The sequence below is a fragment of the Bison bison genome, unplaced genomic scaffold, assembly GCF_000754665.1.
Source record: "Bison bison bison isolate TAMUID 2011002044 unplaced genomic scaffold, Bison_UMD1.0 scf7180017864345, whole genome shotgun sequence".
Taxonomy (NCBI): domain Eukaryota; kingdom Metazoa; phylum Chordata; class Mammalia; order Artiodactyla; family Bovidae; genus Bison; species Bison bison.
The window spans coordinates 3,875,483-3,889,144 of NW_011494917.1; the positions used below are offsets into that span (position 1 = coordinate 3,875,483).

The following is a 13,662-nucleotide window of genomic DNA, read 5'->3' on the forward strand; positions in this document are numbered from 1 at the left end:
TCATATTTTGAAGCCCTCATCCACAGTGTGATGGTTATTTCGAGGTTTGGCCTTTGGAAGGTAATTAGGTTTGGATGAAGTATTAAGGATGGGATTAGTGTGCTTATAAAAGAGAGAGACAAGAACACACATACACACACACACACACACACACACACACACTCTGTCTCTCTCTCTTTTTCTCTCTCTCCTCCATGTGATGACACAGCGAGAAGGTGGCCATCTGCAAACCTGGAAACGGGCCTTATCAGGAACTGAACCTGCCAGCACCTTAATTCTGAACTTCCCAGTCTCAAAAACTATATGAAATAATTGTCAGTCATTAGGTCATCCAGTCTGTGGATGTGATAGCAGACAGAGCTGACTAAGATCCGTAGTAAATAACTATTTCTGGGCCCCCAGATTGGTACCCAGGTCCGCAGTGGCCAGTGGCCATGACCTTGCTATCTTGCAGCCTTCTTTATTCTTATCAGAACTTTTTGTTTGGGTTCAGTAAAAGAAGTTCTTTTCATGCTAATGTGGCAGGTCAGTCCATGTGCCTATTTGCTTTCCTTCCTTCCCTCAGCACTCCCCCTCCTAGGACTAGGTGGGAAGGGGCTTTGATCAGATAACAGTGGATAACCGAGTCTCCCAGAATCTGGAGACAATGCGTGTTTGTTGTCTTAAGCCATTCGGTTCATGGTCCTTTGTTTGGGCGTCTCTAGGAGACGCATCCAGCTGCCTCTCTGTTTAGTCTTCCCAGCTCAGCCTCTAATGTGGATATGAAGGTGCTTCCATGAGGTGTGTGTATAAGGGAAAACTGACTTGTGTTTTCAGGCGGTATGAAAGTTCATCACTTACAGAAACACTTGGGGCAACAGAAAAGAGCCAGTGTTGATGAGGGTGTGGACAATTGGGGAACCCTTCTGCACTGTAGCTCAGCTGGTAAAGAATCCACCTGCAATGCAGGAGATCTCGGTTCGATTCTTGGGTTGGGAAGATCTGCTGGCTACCCACTCCAGCATTCTTGGGCTTCCCTGGTGGCTCAGCTGATAAAGAATCCTCCTGCAATGAGGGAGACCTGGGTTTGATCCCTGGGTTGGGAAGATCCACGGGGTGGCAAAGAGTCGGACATGACCAAGTGACTTTCACTTCACTGCACTGCTGTGGGGAGTGATGGTATAGCTGCAATGGAAAACAGTATGGAAGTTCCTTAAAAAATTAAAATTAAATTATGTATGATCCAGCAATCCTACTTCTGGGCTTATATCCAGAAGAAATAAAAGCAGACTCTCAAAGAGATATTTACACCCTTGTGTTCACTGCAGCATTATTCACAATAGTCAAGAGGGAGGAAGTCCCAGATGTTCATCAGCTAATGAGCGGATAAAGGAAATGTGGTACGTGAACACAAAGACATATTATGTTGCTTAAAAAAGGGAGATCCTGTCACATGTTCCCAAACAGAGGTGTCTGGAAGGCGTCGTGCTAAATTAAATAAGCCAGTCACAAAAGGACAAATACTGTAAGATTCCAGTTATATAAGGTACCTAAAGTAATTGACGGAGAAGGCAATGGCACCCCACTCCAGTACTCTTGCCTGGAAAATCCCATGGACGGAGGAGCCTGGTAGGCTGCAGTCCATGAGGTTGCTAAGAGTCGGACACGACTGAGTGACTTCACTTTCACTTTTCACTTTCCTGCATTGGAGAAGGAAATGGCAACCCACTCCAGTGTTCTTGCCTGGAGAATCCCAGGGACGGGGGAGCCTGGTGGGCTGCTGTCTATGGGGTCGTACAGGGTTGGACACAACTGAAGCGACTTGGCAGCAAAGTAATTGAAAGCACAGTAATAGGGACTTCCCTAGCAGTTCAGTGTTTAGGACTCCTCACTTCCACTGCAGGGGCACGTGTTCAATCCTGGTTGGGGAACTAAGATCCTACATGTTGTCTGGTGTTCCCACCCACCGCCTCACCACCCGCCCCCCGCTGACAAAATCATAGAAGTAGAACATAGAGATGGTTTCTAAGGGTTGAGGGGAGGCAGGAGTGGGAGGAAGTGTTTAATGGTCCTAGAAATTCAGTTTTGCAAGATGAAAAGATTCCATCGATCCATTGCACAGCAGTGTGGATATTCTTGACACTCCCGGGCTGTACGCTTGAAAATATTTAAGATAGAAAATTTAATGTTATGTGTTTGTTATTTGTATGTTTGTTATATGTATGTTGTTATATGTGTGTGTTATATGTCTGTAACCACAAATAAAAAAATAAAATACAAGTTAAAAGAAGAAACCCTGGGAGAAATTCTCATTGAAAATAAGACATTCTTTGCTAATGGTAATGGGATTAACTACCCTCTTGGCTTTTGCATATGTATGTCTTTGATTTTCTTGTACATTGGATTTTCTTAAAGCGAGGCTTGTGTGTGACTAAGGGGTGGGAGCTTTCGGTGGGTTGTTTTGGTGGCCCTGATCCATCATTCTCTTCACTGTGTGTGGTATAATAACATGGGTTTGGAGCTTTCTGCCTAACAGGAGACTTGAAATACATGAGTGTTCCCACTGACAGCCTCCAGGGACAAATGATTTGACAGAATGGAGGCCAGGAGACTAGACTGCTCGTTTCATGAAGCCCAGGTGTCAACAATTGCTACATGTGATCTAGTAAAAATATGTATTTGGTCTTGGCCCCCAGTTCCTGGCACAGAGTAACTAAAACTTTTGAGATTTCTTGAGTGACAGTATGTTTTATTATTCAATCTTCAAAGGCCAATGAAATAATCAATCATGACCATGTAATGAAACCTCCGTAAAAACCTCTAAATGACAGGGTTTGGAGAGCTTCCGCGTTGGGGAAACGCAGGGAGATGCCGGAAGTGTGGTTTGCCCTGATGAGTATGGAAGCTCCGCCTTCCTCTCCCCTCATATGTTGCCTTAAACATCTCTTGCGTTTGGCTTTTCCTGAGCTGTATCTTTTATTTTATTTTTTAAAAAGCCCTGTAATTGTAAGTAAAGTGTTTTCCTAAGTTCTTTGAGCTTTTCTAGCCAATGATCGAAATTAAGGATTGGGTTGTGGAAACCCCTGAGGTACAGCTGTTAGTTGAAGTACTGGTGGTCCAGTTTCTTGCAGAGAATTCCATGGACAGGTGCCTGGCAGGCTACAGTCCATGGGGTGGCAAAGAGTCGGACACGACTGAGCAACTAAGCATGAGTCTGAGTGAGAGACTGGTAGCCCAAGGGGCTTCCCAGGTGGCGCTAGTGGTAAAGAACCCACCTGTCAATGCAGGAGACAGAAGAGATGCGGGTTCGATCCCTGAATCGGGAAGATCCCCAGAGGAGGGCATGGCAACCCACTCCAATATTCTTGCCTCAGGCAAGAGCTGGGATTTCCCCCAGGACAGAGGATCCTGGCAGGCTTAGAGTCCATAGGGTCACACAGAGTCAGACATGACTGAAGTGACTCAGCATGCATGCATTAGTGGCCCAAGACTCCTGACTGGCATCTGAGGTGGGGGCAGTTCTGTGGGGACTGAGCCCTTTAACTTGGGGGATCCGGCATGAATGTCAGGTAGGGTGTGTCAGAATTGAATTGTAGGACCTCCAATGGGTGTCAGAGAATTGAAGAATGGGTTGGTGTCAGAAAACATCTCAGACTCCATTTGTTTTTCTCTTGGTCTGGGAAGAGTTCAATTTGGATTTCTTCCTTCTTGAGTAATCCAAGTAGAAAATGCCGCCTCTGGAGAGAGGAAAGGGGTCTCAGTCCAGCCTGGCAGTGGAGATGCAAATGTCAGCCAGGATGACCAAACAGGGGTCCAGTGTTTGGGCTATTGTGTGTCACACTGACCCTGACTGGCCACGTGGACACAACCAGATGCCTGGCCAGCAGACCCCTCATTCCCACCTGCGATGCTCAGAGAGAGACCATGAGCCTTGAGAAAGACCGTATTGTTTTGTGATGTCACCTCTGGAATGTTCTGAGTGTTTTGGTGACCAGCTTCTGCACAGGACCTATACCTGGCACCTAACATTGGTATGGCTTTTTCCTTGAGCTAGGAATAGTAATGAGAAAAGGCAGTAGCTAAAGACTTTCAGAAGGCTCTGTCATCAACTGTAAGACGTGTCTTAATTTCTGTTCAGAGATTGATGAAGCATCTTATCAGATACCATCTTCACATTCTCCTAACGTACATAATTAACAGGAGGGGAGAAGTGGATAGTAGAAAGTCCTGTGTTTCACAGTTGAGCAGCTGAGGCTTAGCCGATGGGCTGGAAAACAGAAATCTGCCTATGTTCTCTTTTCCACAGCACTCGAGGCCAAATTTTACAAGAAAAAGAGATACCAGATCTGAAAGCCTAGAAATTCCCATCAATGTGGTTCTACCTCAGGTAGGGATGAACACAGAAGGCTGTAACCTCTCAGTTTTGGCCGGAATAACCCTCCTCTTTCCAAGCTCTAGCAAGATACTGCAGGACAACGGTAGCCAGGGCCTCAGATTCTAGCTGTAGGTCAGCTGCCAGCCAGCTGTGTGCCGGGGGCAGGCCACTTAGTCACTCGAGGTCTTGGGTTTCCCGTCAAATGAGGAGGTGGGTTCAGTGATCTGATAAGACCGTCCAGCCTGACCGCTAGAAGTTTCTGTGACAGTCTTTTCAAAATTAGATCATTTGGAGCTTCTTTACCACCAGGGGGCGCTAGTGGTAAAGAATCCGCCTGCCAATGCGAGAGACGTGAGACGTGGATTCGATCCCTGGGTGGGGAAGATCCCCTGGAGGAGGAAATGGCAACCCACTCCAGTATTCTTGCCTGGAGAATCCCATGGACAGAGGAGCCTAACGGGCTACAGTCCAGAGGGTTGCAAAGAGTCGGACACGACTGAAGTGACTTAGCACACACGCACGTTGTGCAACTACTCTGGACTTATGGGGAGAGAATTAGAACTGGGACTTGGGATCAAGGGCATAGGACTGAACCTATGAACCTGGGCATGGACCAAGGGGTATGGGGTCCTGTGGAGGGGCCAGGAAAATTAGGGCCTGCCGTGTACCAGAGACAGAGTGTAAGGGGGATGAGCCTGAGGGGGTCAGAATGGAGGCCAGCGAACAGGTGACAGGCTGGACATTCTCAGTTCTCCTCCTGCTAAGCAGCCGTTTCCCGGGAGGGGTCCTCCTGATTGGATTGTTTCTACTGCTATGTCACAAAGGGGGCAGCCTTCCTTCTCCAGAGTCACCTAAGGCCCTGGTGAAGATCATGGCGGTGCAGCCAGAGGGGCTGAAATGTAGGGTGGAGGAATCCAATGCAGAGGTAACGATCTGAAAGATCTGTCCAGGGATGTGTGGGAAGAGGGTTGACTCCCCAGTGGGGTCTTGGAGGCATGAAATTAGAGGACAGCCTGCTGCCTGTGCCACACACAGGCAGATGAGCCTCAAGGGTACAACCGGAGGGGCACAAGTCCTGAGTCAGGCTCCAGACCCCTGCCAGGATGCGCTGGGCACACTCTGGGGGAAGTGTGCTCAGTCACTCAGTCATGTCCGACTCTTTGCGACCCCATGGACTGTAGCCCCACCAGGCTCCTCTGTCCACGGGATTCTCCAGGCAAGAGTACTGGAGTGGGTTGCCGTTTCCTTCTCTCTGGGGGTAAAGGGGCAACAGTGCATTTAGATGATCTGAGCAGGCTGTGAGAGGGATCAGTGTGCTGACTGGACCTCCCCAAAGGAGAGGCTTACGGCTGGTGGCAGGGGAAGGATTGATCTGAGTAACACGGGGAGGAAAGGAGACTGACCGAGCGCTGGTTTGGTCACGATGGGGCCCTGGGCCGTGCAGAGCGAGGGAGAGATTGTAAAGGACTGGGAACTGGGAACCGCAGCAAGGCCACTAGTAATGGTGGAGCTGGAGTTAGAGGCTTGAAGCCAGGTCAGTGCCCACGTCCTCTGCCACAAGCTGGGCACATGCCGCCTGCTTCTTCCCTGGCTTTTAGGAGAGGGTGCCTCCCCGCCCCCCATCATAACTGCCAAGGCCCGGAGCTCCCTGCACGAATCTGCCACATTCTGCTTCGTTCTGGTTCTGAGACTGAGTCCATTGGTTTCAAGAAGGAATTGCAGGAGCAGCTCTGTGTCTCCAGAAAGTGCCTTTGCCCTCCCCACCCCCCACCAGCTCCCAACCCTGCCTGAACGCTTCTCATTGGCATTGCAAATGTCTATGATTCTCTATTTGTTATCACCCTTAGGTCTTTTCGGGTCTTACTGATTTCCAGTTTTCCTTCCTCACAGTAAATATTTGTGTTTTCTAATCTGTTTCTCTCCAGCGCATTAACTTGCCAGCCTTCCCAAGTTACTTCCTTCCCAAGTTCTCTGCACGCTGCCCCCCACCTCCCTTGCCCCTCGGTTCCTTTTGTACATAACGGTTCAGTTCTCCCCAGCATTCCCGTTTTCCCTGTGAGCGCTCTCTGTGAATCTCGAAGGCACTGTTTCCTGCGAGATTGTTAGTGAAGGCTCCTCCCCAGGTCAGAATGGGGTCCTATCGCCCCTCCAGGGCCCCGCCTTGTCCCTCCCTGTCGCCGTTTCTCAATCCCCTTTGTTTGGGTTTGTTCTTAAGAAGCTATGGAATCTATGGCTGACAATGCCTGTAGCTCTGCCAGTTTGAAAAAGTGTTAGGAGGAAGATTCAGAAGATTCTGTGTTAAACAATTAGCTAAAACCACCACGTATGACGAGAGAGGACATCTTTAGCCTCTTTGCTGTTAGTGTTAGGATTCTATCAAAATCAATTACACTGACCTGCGAATTATCCTCTTATCTGTTAGCATTTATTAAAACCAACATTGACTTTCTCATGGCACTCAGGAGTGGAGTTGATTTAAGCATATGATCATGATACTCAGCCTTGTCACCTGATCTGAAAATTAGTGGCAGATTTGGAGAATCCCAGGGACGGGGGAGCCTGGTGGGCTGCCATCTATGGGGTCACACAGAGTCGGACACGACTGAAGCAACTTAGCAGCAGCAGCAGCAGCAGCAGCTGCCTTTCCTTCCAGCATATTCTGGGTCTCAGCTTCCCCAGGCTTGAAACATAACCCCAGAGGGCTGAATGTTCTCTAACCGCAACCCTCAGTAATGCTGGCAAAAGCAGGGCTTTAAAAAAAACCTGGTCAACAGACTTGGAGTCTGCTGAGGGCATTCGGACATCTCTTCTGGTCTGTGGTGACCATACTTCTCTGTAAGTGCAGAGAATCTCAGTGCCTGGCAACTAAACTGGCGAGTAGTGTCCAGTTCTGTTCCCCAACTCTTCAGATGGGAGGCCAGCAACCTCGAAAGCTCCATCCCCGAAGGTCCTGTTCCTTAGACAACCCTTAGGTTCAGAAATACGCTTTGGTCTCATCACCTCCCCTCTGCCCTTAGCCCTACCCCCATTTCCAGCCGCCATCCCTCCTATGTGGTCTCCATTTGCCACACACGAGGCTGGTGATCTGACCGGAGCATGTAGTTGGTGATTTCATACATTTTCCTTCCAGGACCACATGTATTTTAAAAAGGGATGCTGGGGAGAAGGATAAAGAGTGAAAAATGAAAGTGTTAGTCGCTCAGTCATGTTTGCTACTTGGCAACCCCATGGACCTTCGGAGAAGGCAATGGCACCCCACTCCAATACTCTTGCCTGGAAAATCCCATGGACAGAGGAGCCTGGTAGGCTGCAGTCCATGGGGTTGCTAAGAGTCGGACACGACTCAGCGACTTCACTTTCACTTTTCACTTTCGTGCATTGGAGAAGGAAATGGCAATCCACTCCAGTGTTCTTGCCTGGAGAATCCCAGGGACAGAGGAGCCTGGTGGGCTGCCCGTCTATGGGGTCGCACAGAGTCGGACATGACTGAAGCGACTTAGTAGCAGCTGCAGCAGCAGCAACCCCATGGACCTTAGCACACCAGGCTCCTCTGTCTATGGGATTGTCCGGGCAAGACTACTGGAGTGGGTTGCCATTCCCTTCTCCAGGGGATCTTCCCGACTCAGGGATGGAACCCGGGTCTCCTGCATTGCGGCAGATTCTTTACCGTCTGAGCCACCAGGGAAGCCCAGGCCTGATGCTAAGGATGGAACTCAACCACAGGCGGGATTCAGGCATCTGAGCGGGAGCTCTCGGTACCCAGGGCCCTTCCTGCATCCTTAGCACTGATGCACCTTCCTTAGGTCACAGCCGGGAGCACTTTGCTCCAGAGGGCAGCGTCTGTGGGTCACCTTCCTAACAAAGGTGACCCGATGGAAGGTGTGATGAGCCCCACGGCCACTCGTCTCCCCTCCTGCTTCCTTCCTGTATCCCGTTCTTCCATGAAGAAGCCCCCCGCTTCTCCTCTCCCACCTATGAGGGCATGTCCTACATGTCAAGGAAGAAACTGTCCTTTCTTTCTTGAAAACTGGGCCAGGCTGTGCTGGGGGTTTGGGTCATGCTGCCGGAGACCCCACCTCCGAGGTTGAGGAGAACTTTGAGGGGTGTTCCAGGGGCTTTTAATTGTCCCAGACCTCTGGTTTAGGGCTCAGTGACCCCAAGGGCAGATTAGTTTGGCCCATGAAACCAAGCCTGTGATACCACTGGTTGAGGAGACCTACTGAGAAGGAGCTGGCTTCAGACGTCAGCTAAGGGGGTCTGGGATTTGGTACCTCAAGTATCTTGAGTGCTTGCTGACGCTCAGTTTTTGTCAAGTTCTTTCATAAAGAAAGATGGTTAGGATTTGCTCTAGTGTTTTAGGCCAGAAATGGTTAAGCTTTACCAGGAGAACTGGCCCTCTGTTTGGTCTTGATGACACCTTAGTAACCACTTTCTTGGCCTCTCACAGTAACCCCTGGCAGTAGACAGAGCAGCTACACTGAGGTGACTTTCAGAGAAGCTAAATGACTTTCACAGGAGCAGCCAAAGTGGGACTTTTAAACCCAAAGCTATTGGGAATTTGAGGCCTCTACCCTCATTGGATTATAGGTTCAAGATGGTGACATGGACAACCAGCAAGCTTGTGCACAGAGGGCAGCTTCTTTTAAGGGCTATGTAGGTGGGTGTGGGTGGAAGCCCTGTGATGCAACTGCTCTGCAATTTAAAATGTGAATTGAAATGTGGATATGGCTTTACCAAATAGACTAAAAATATTAAGGCGAACGAGATCATCACTTTGGAGGGCCCAAAATAGTATGATGTAACAGTGCTGTGTGCTGCTGCTAAGTCGCTTCATGGATGGCAGCCCACCAGGCTTCCCTGTCCCTGGGATTCTCCAGGCAAGAACACCGGAGTGGGTTGCCATTTCCTTCTCCAATGCATGAAAGTGAAAGTGAAGTCGTGTCCGACTCTTCGCGACCCCATGGACTGCAGCCCACCAGGCTCCTCCGTCCATGGGAGTTTCCAGGCGAGAGTACTGGAGTGGGGTGCCACTGCCTCCTCCGACAGTGTTGTGTAGTCAACCTAATATCTCCTCCTCACCCTTCAGTGAGCTTTGGTTGATGAGTGCATTGGCAAGGACTCATTATACCGCCACTGTGTGTGAAATGTGTTGGTCTGATTTCCAGAACTAGGGATGTCAAAAGAGTAAGGGGCAGGTGACTGTGCTAAGAGAATGACAGTTTATTCATCTGGGGAGAAGATGGGACAGGACATATGAAAGCCACTGCAAAGTAATGAAAACAACACGTGCAGAATAAAGTATCGGAGCGTTGTGAGGAGCTAGAGTGAGCATGCAGTTTGGAGTCAGATATCCTGGTTATAAATCTTTGCTGGCTGTGTGAGCTTCAGTAGACCCATGGTAACTCTTTTCAGTAAGATGTTACGTATAAATATGGAAATCAGTTAGCATATCATCACATGGTAGTCATTCCGTGTTACTTCCTTTACCTTGTTCTATATAACTGAAGGAAATGCTAAGCATCTTCTCTTCTGAATGCACAGTCACCATTCTTGCATGTCTGAATCTCCCTATAAACAAAGAAGATGTCACATATTCTCCTTTTATTTTTGAGCTCAACAAAACCTCTGAAACAAACAGGGCAGATGTTAGTCAAATGGCTGTGGATGGTTGCACAGGTTCTGCACTGCAACACCAGTTGTGACTGGCATCCTCTAGAGTTGGACATTGTACAGCTTGCACAAACATAGAGGGTGTCTCTGAATCACGCTAGCGCCCACATTTTCTAGATACGGAAACTGAGGCAGAGAAGTCAAGTGCTTTTGTAAAGGCCATGAACTTACAGCACAGAGCCGAGACTCTCTTTAGTTTCATGACGTCGAGTCCTCTGTGCCCCGTACTTTCCTATCAGAATTAAAGGTTTTACACCAAGAAATAGTTGGTGCTAATGCATTGATTTTCAAATTGACTGGAAGTTCCCTGAGGGCAGGTCTGAGAACAAATGCCCAATTAGTGTTAGTTGATTCAATGACATAAATGTGGAGGAAGATTTGGTGCAAGAATGTTTAAAGTAGGAATTGATTAGGGTGAGGAGTTTGCACCAGGCCAAGAAACAGCTTTCCTTTGCGGCCTAGGTCCAGTTAGGTCTGATTGGAATCAGGGAAATATGGGAATTGTCTTGGTTCAGCATCTTCTCAGAGTTTAAGCATGATTCTTGGTATATCTGAAATGCCTGTATATTTGTTGTTTTTCTTTACATCCTCTCATTTTCAGAAAGAGAAGAGGAGTTGCTCTATTTTGGCTCATCCTAATCCTATCCATAGGATTGTGGGTTTGATAAAAATAGGTATATTTTCCTAATACCCATTAAAATAAATGCATGACTATCACATTTTTTAAATAAGTGTTTTATCTAAGAAACTAGGCCATGAAACGATGCTAGACTTGGCCACCTTCTGGGTCCTGTGTGGGAGAAGAGGAAGAATAGAAAGACTTAGTTATAAGAGGAGGGTTTGTTCTCTTGGTTAAGAAGGTAAAGAAGAACTATTAGTCCATCAGTGTTTTCTGGATTAGGTTACCAGGCATGAAACAGACAGCACAGGGTCTGCTTGGGAAGTGTTGGTCACGTAAGGAAGGGGTCTCGATGTAAGCCAGGTTGATAAAAGAGGACTGCTGGGGTCACGGCAATGCCAGTTTACAAACTTAAATCCCTTGCACCAGAGAAAGTTAGACAAGAGGGTGTTTAGAGATAATGCCACTGACCTTTCCATCACACAGAAGTGAAGACCAAGGTCAGAGCGTGAGAGGATGTGACTGAGGCCACGCAATGGCGTGCATAAGGACAAGGGCCCAAATACCCAGACTGTCCACTACTAGGGATCTGCCACCCCTGTGTTAAGCTTTCTACTTAGTGCCTTTATGTTGAGGGGATAGTTGGAAATCCCTCAGCTATCCAGTTCAGGATGTGGATATAAAATGCAGGCAGCTGACTAAGTGGATAATTTTAAGGTCATAAAGGATACTGTGAATAGGTATAAAGCACCAGTGATTTCTCTTTGGTTGTTCAGTTGGATCAAAAAGAGTGTCTTTCTGATAAAAGTCAATTGTAAAAAAGAAATGAGACAGTTGGGAAAATTTGAATCAGTATTTGTTGACATTAAGGGATCACTGTTAAATTTTAAAGGGAAGATAATGGTATTTGGTTTTGTTTAAAAAATGCACATTGACTTATTTATGGATAAAACAACACCATGTCTATGCTTTGAAATAACCCAGTGGCAGAAGAGTGGTTCTGAAATTGGATGATGTTACAGATGAAACAAGTGTGGCCTTGAGTTGATAACTGCTGAAGCTGGGCAATGGATACATGGAGATGTACTAGACTATCCTCTCTCTTTTTGTGTACATTTGAAATTTTCCATAATAAAAAGTCCCCAAGTACTGAAAGTCCTTTGCTAAATTCATGGAGATTTCCCATATGTGTGCTTCACATAAATAAGTTCAGGGAGCCAGAACTGGATTTGTGACTGAGTAAGTGGAACTTGTGCTGGTTATTTAACTTCTCTGAGTTTCAGTCTATCCATCTGTAAAACGGGAATAATAGTAACACCTTATTAAATCAGTGTTGTGAGGATTAAAGGAATTCAGTGGATGGATCACTCAGCCCACGGTCTAGCACAAAACTTCCCTTTCCTTCTCATGATGGAAATATAAATCATTGACTAAAACTACATTTTCCATAATAACATCCTCGAGAGCAGGATGTTACTGCTGAGATAGAGCCCTCTATTGCCTCACCCTTTGAGGATGAAGATGACCTCTGACTCCTTATTCACTCTGGGATCAAGGCACCTTCAATTTACAAGAAATGGTCTGGGCTCTTCACAGTGGGATTCATGCAGATCACAGGTTCAGCCCCAAGAGCCAGGGTGCTTCTCCAGTTGAGAAAGATGAAAACTACTGAAGCTGGATTTATTAAAGTAAATAATGTGCTGATCATAGAATGTCCCTGCACCCTTGCTCTCTGGAAGATTAAGCACATCCTTACAAAGTTAATGACATGTGCTTATTGCAAAGTTAATAGCATAGAACTGTGCCTTCTATTTATCTAGCTCTTTAGGTCTTAAAGAATTCTAACCAACTTTATACACTGTACAAATTATATATCTCTCTATATACTTATATATATATACATCAATATATATAATGCAAATAACCTGACTTGTTTTCTATCTTCTCTATCTGTAAAATTGTGAAAATAACCTAAGAAATGAGAAATTAATATTTGGAGAGCATTGCGATGTACTTGGATGAAATGCTTTTGGTGTATTTAGAAGCAGCTCCCGTGATCTTATTTTTATTTAAATTCATTGCTGCAATTGTTACCTCTTCTCCAGGAGGCATCCCTGTTCATTGCTTTATGAATCATCTCAGAATTCCCCCATTAGTGAAATCTCCTTTTCTCGATAACAATACCTTACATTTCTATGGCACCTGGCAGTTTTAAAAACACTTTTGCATTCATTATCTCTTTTCAGTCCTCGTAACAGTGCTGTGAACTAAGCAGGGCACATGGTATTATTTCCATTTTACAGGTACCATTTGCTGACTTTCAATGTTGGAAGGTGCTTTTAAGATCACAGAGTCTGACTCTCTTTTGCACTAGTGAAAATCTGGGTCTCAGAGAAGGTGAACGAGTTCTCTAGTTTCATGCTATCAGCAAGAGAACTAGGATAAGCATCTGTGTGATCCCTGTCTTGACCTCTGGGCCTAGTTTAGCCCTGGTATAACCCTCAGAGAATTCCATGGACAGAGGAGCCTGGTGGGCTACAGTCTATGGGGTTGCAAAGAGTTGGCCTCAACTGAGTGATGAACACTGCAACCCTCAGAGCAGTTCTGACCACTGGAAGCCAGAATTGCCCAAGGGAGCTGGTTAGAAAACCAGATGGAATCAGTCTTGTAAGCAGAGGCTCCAAAATCTGCATTTAAAACACACTGAGATGACTCTGTATTGAAAGGTGCGACCGCTCCTGGCTTGTCGGAGGTAAGCTCTGTGACTCTGATCCTCTTTTTATGGGGTGGTTTCGAGGTGCACGGCCACCCTCATGAATTCCCCCTTAGGAATCCCTTGGCATCCTTTGATGTCTTCACTACCACACGTTCAGCTCCCGTGGTTAGTGACACGACTGTGGCGGTGCCTGTCCTTTCCAAAATTATCAGCAGGACTCTGTTTTGAGCCTAGCACTGTGTGTGTCGGTATTTAAGGAGCTGCTATCAGGACAAACTCAGGGGTAGGGAAGAGTGAAGGATG

The 13,662-nt window shown here is 46.9% G+C and overlaps 1 protein-coding gene across 3 annotated transcripts in view; it reads left to right on the forward strand.

The window, feature by feature from the left end:
* The first annotated feature begins 3,935 nt into the window (after window positions 1–3,935).
* SPERT (spermatid associated) overlaps window positions 3,936–13,662 on the forward strand; it is a 14,125-nt gene continuing 4,398 nt past the window's right edge. Inside the window, exons 1-2 of one of the 3 annotated variants that reach the window (XM_010854628.1) lie at window positions 3,936–4,010; window positions 4,286–4,366. In XM_010854628.1, coding sequence (XP_010852930.1) covers window positions 3,936–4,010; window positions 4,286–4,366 — 156 coding nt within the window. Of the gene's footprint in view, window positions 4,011–4,285; window positions 4,367–5,210; window positions 5,280–13,662 lie in introns of those variants that run through there. The other 2 variants (XM_010854629.1, XM_010854630.1) reach the window with 2 other exon arrangements.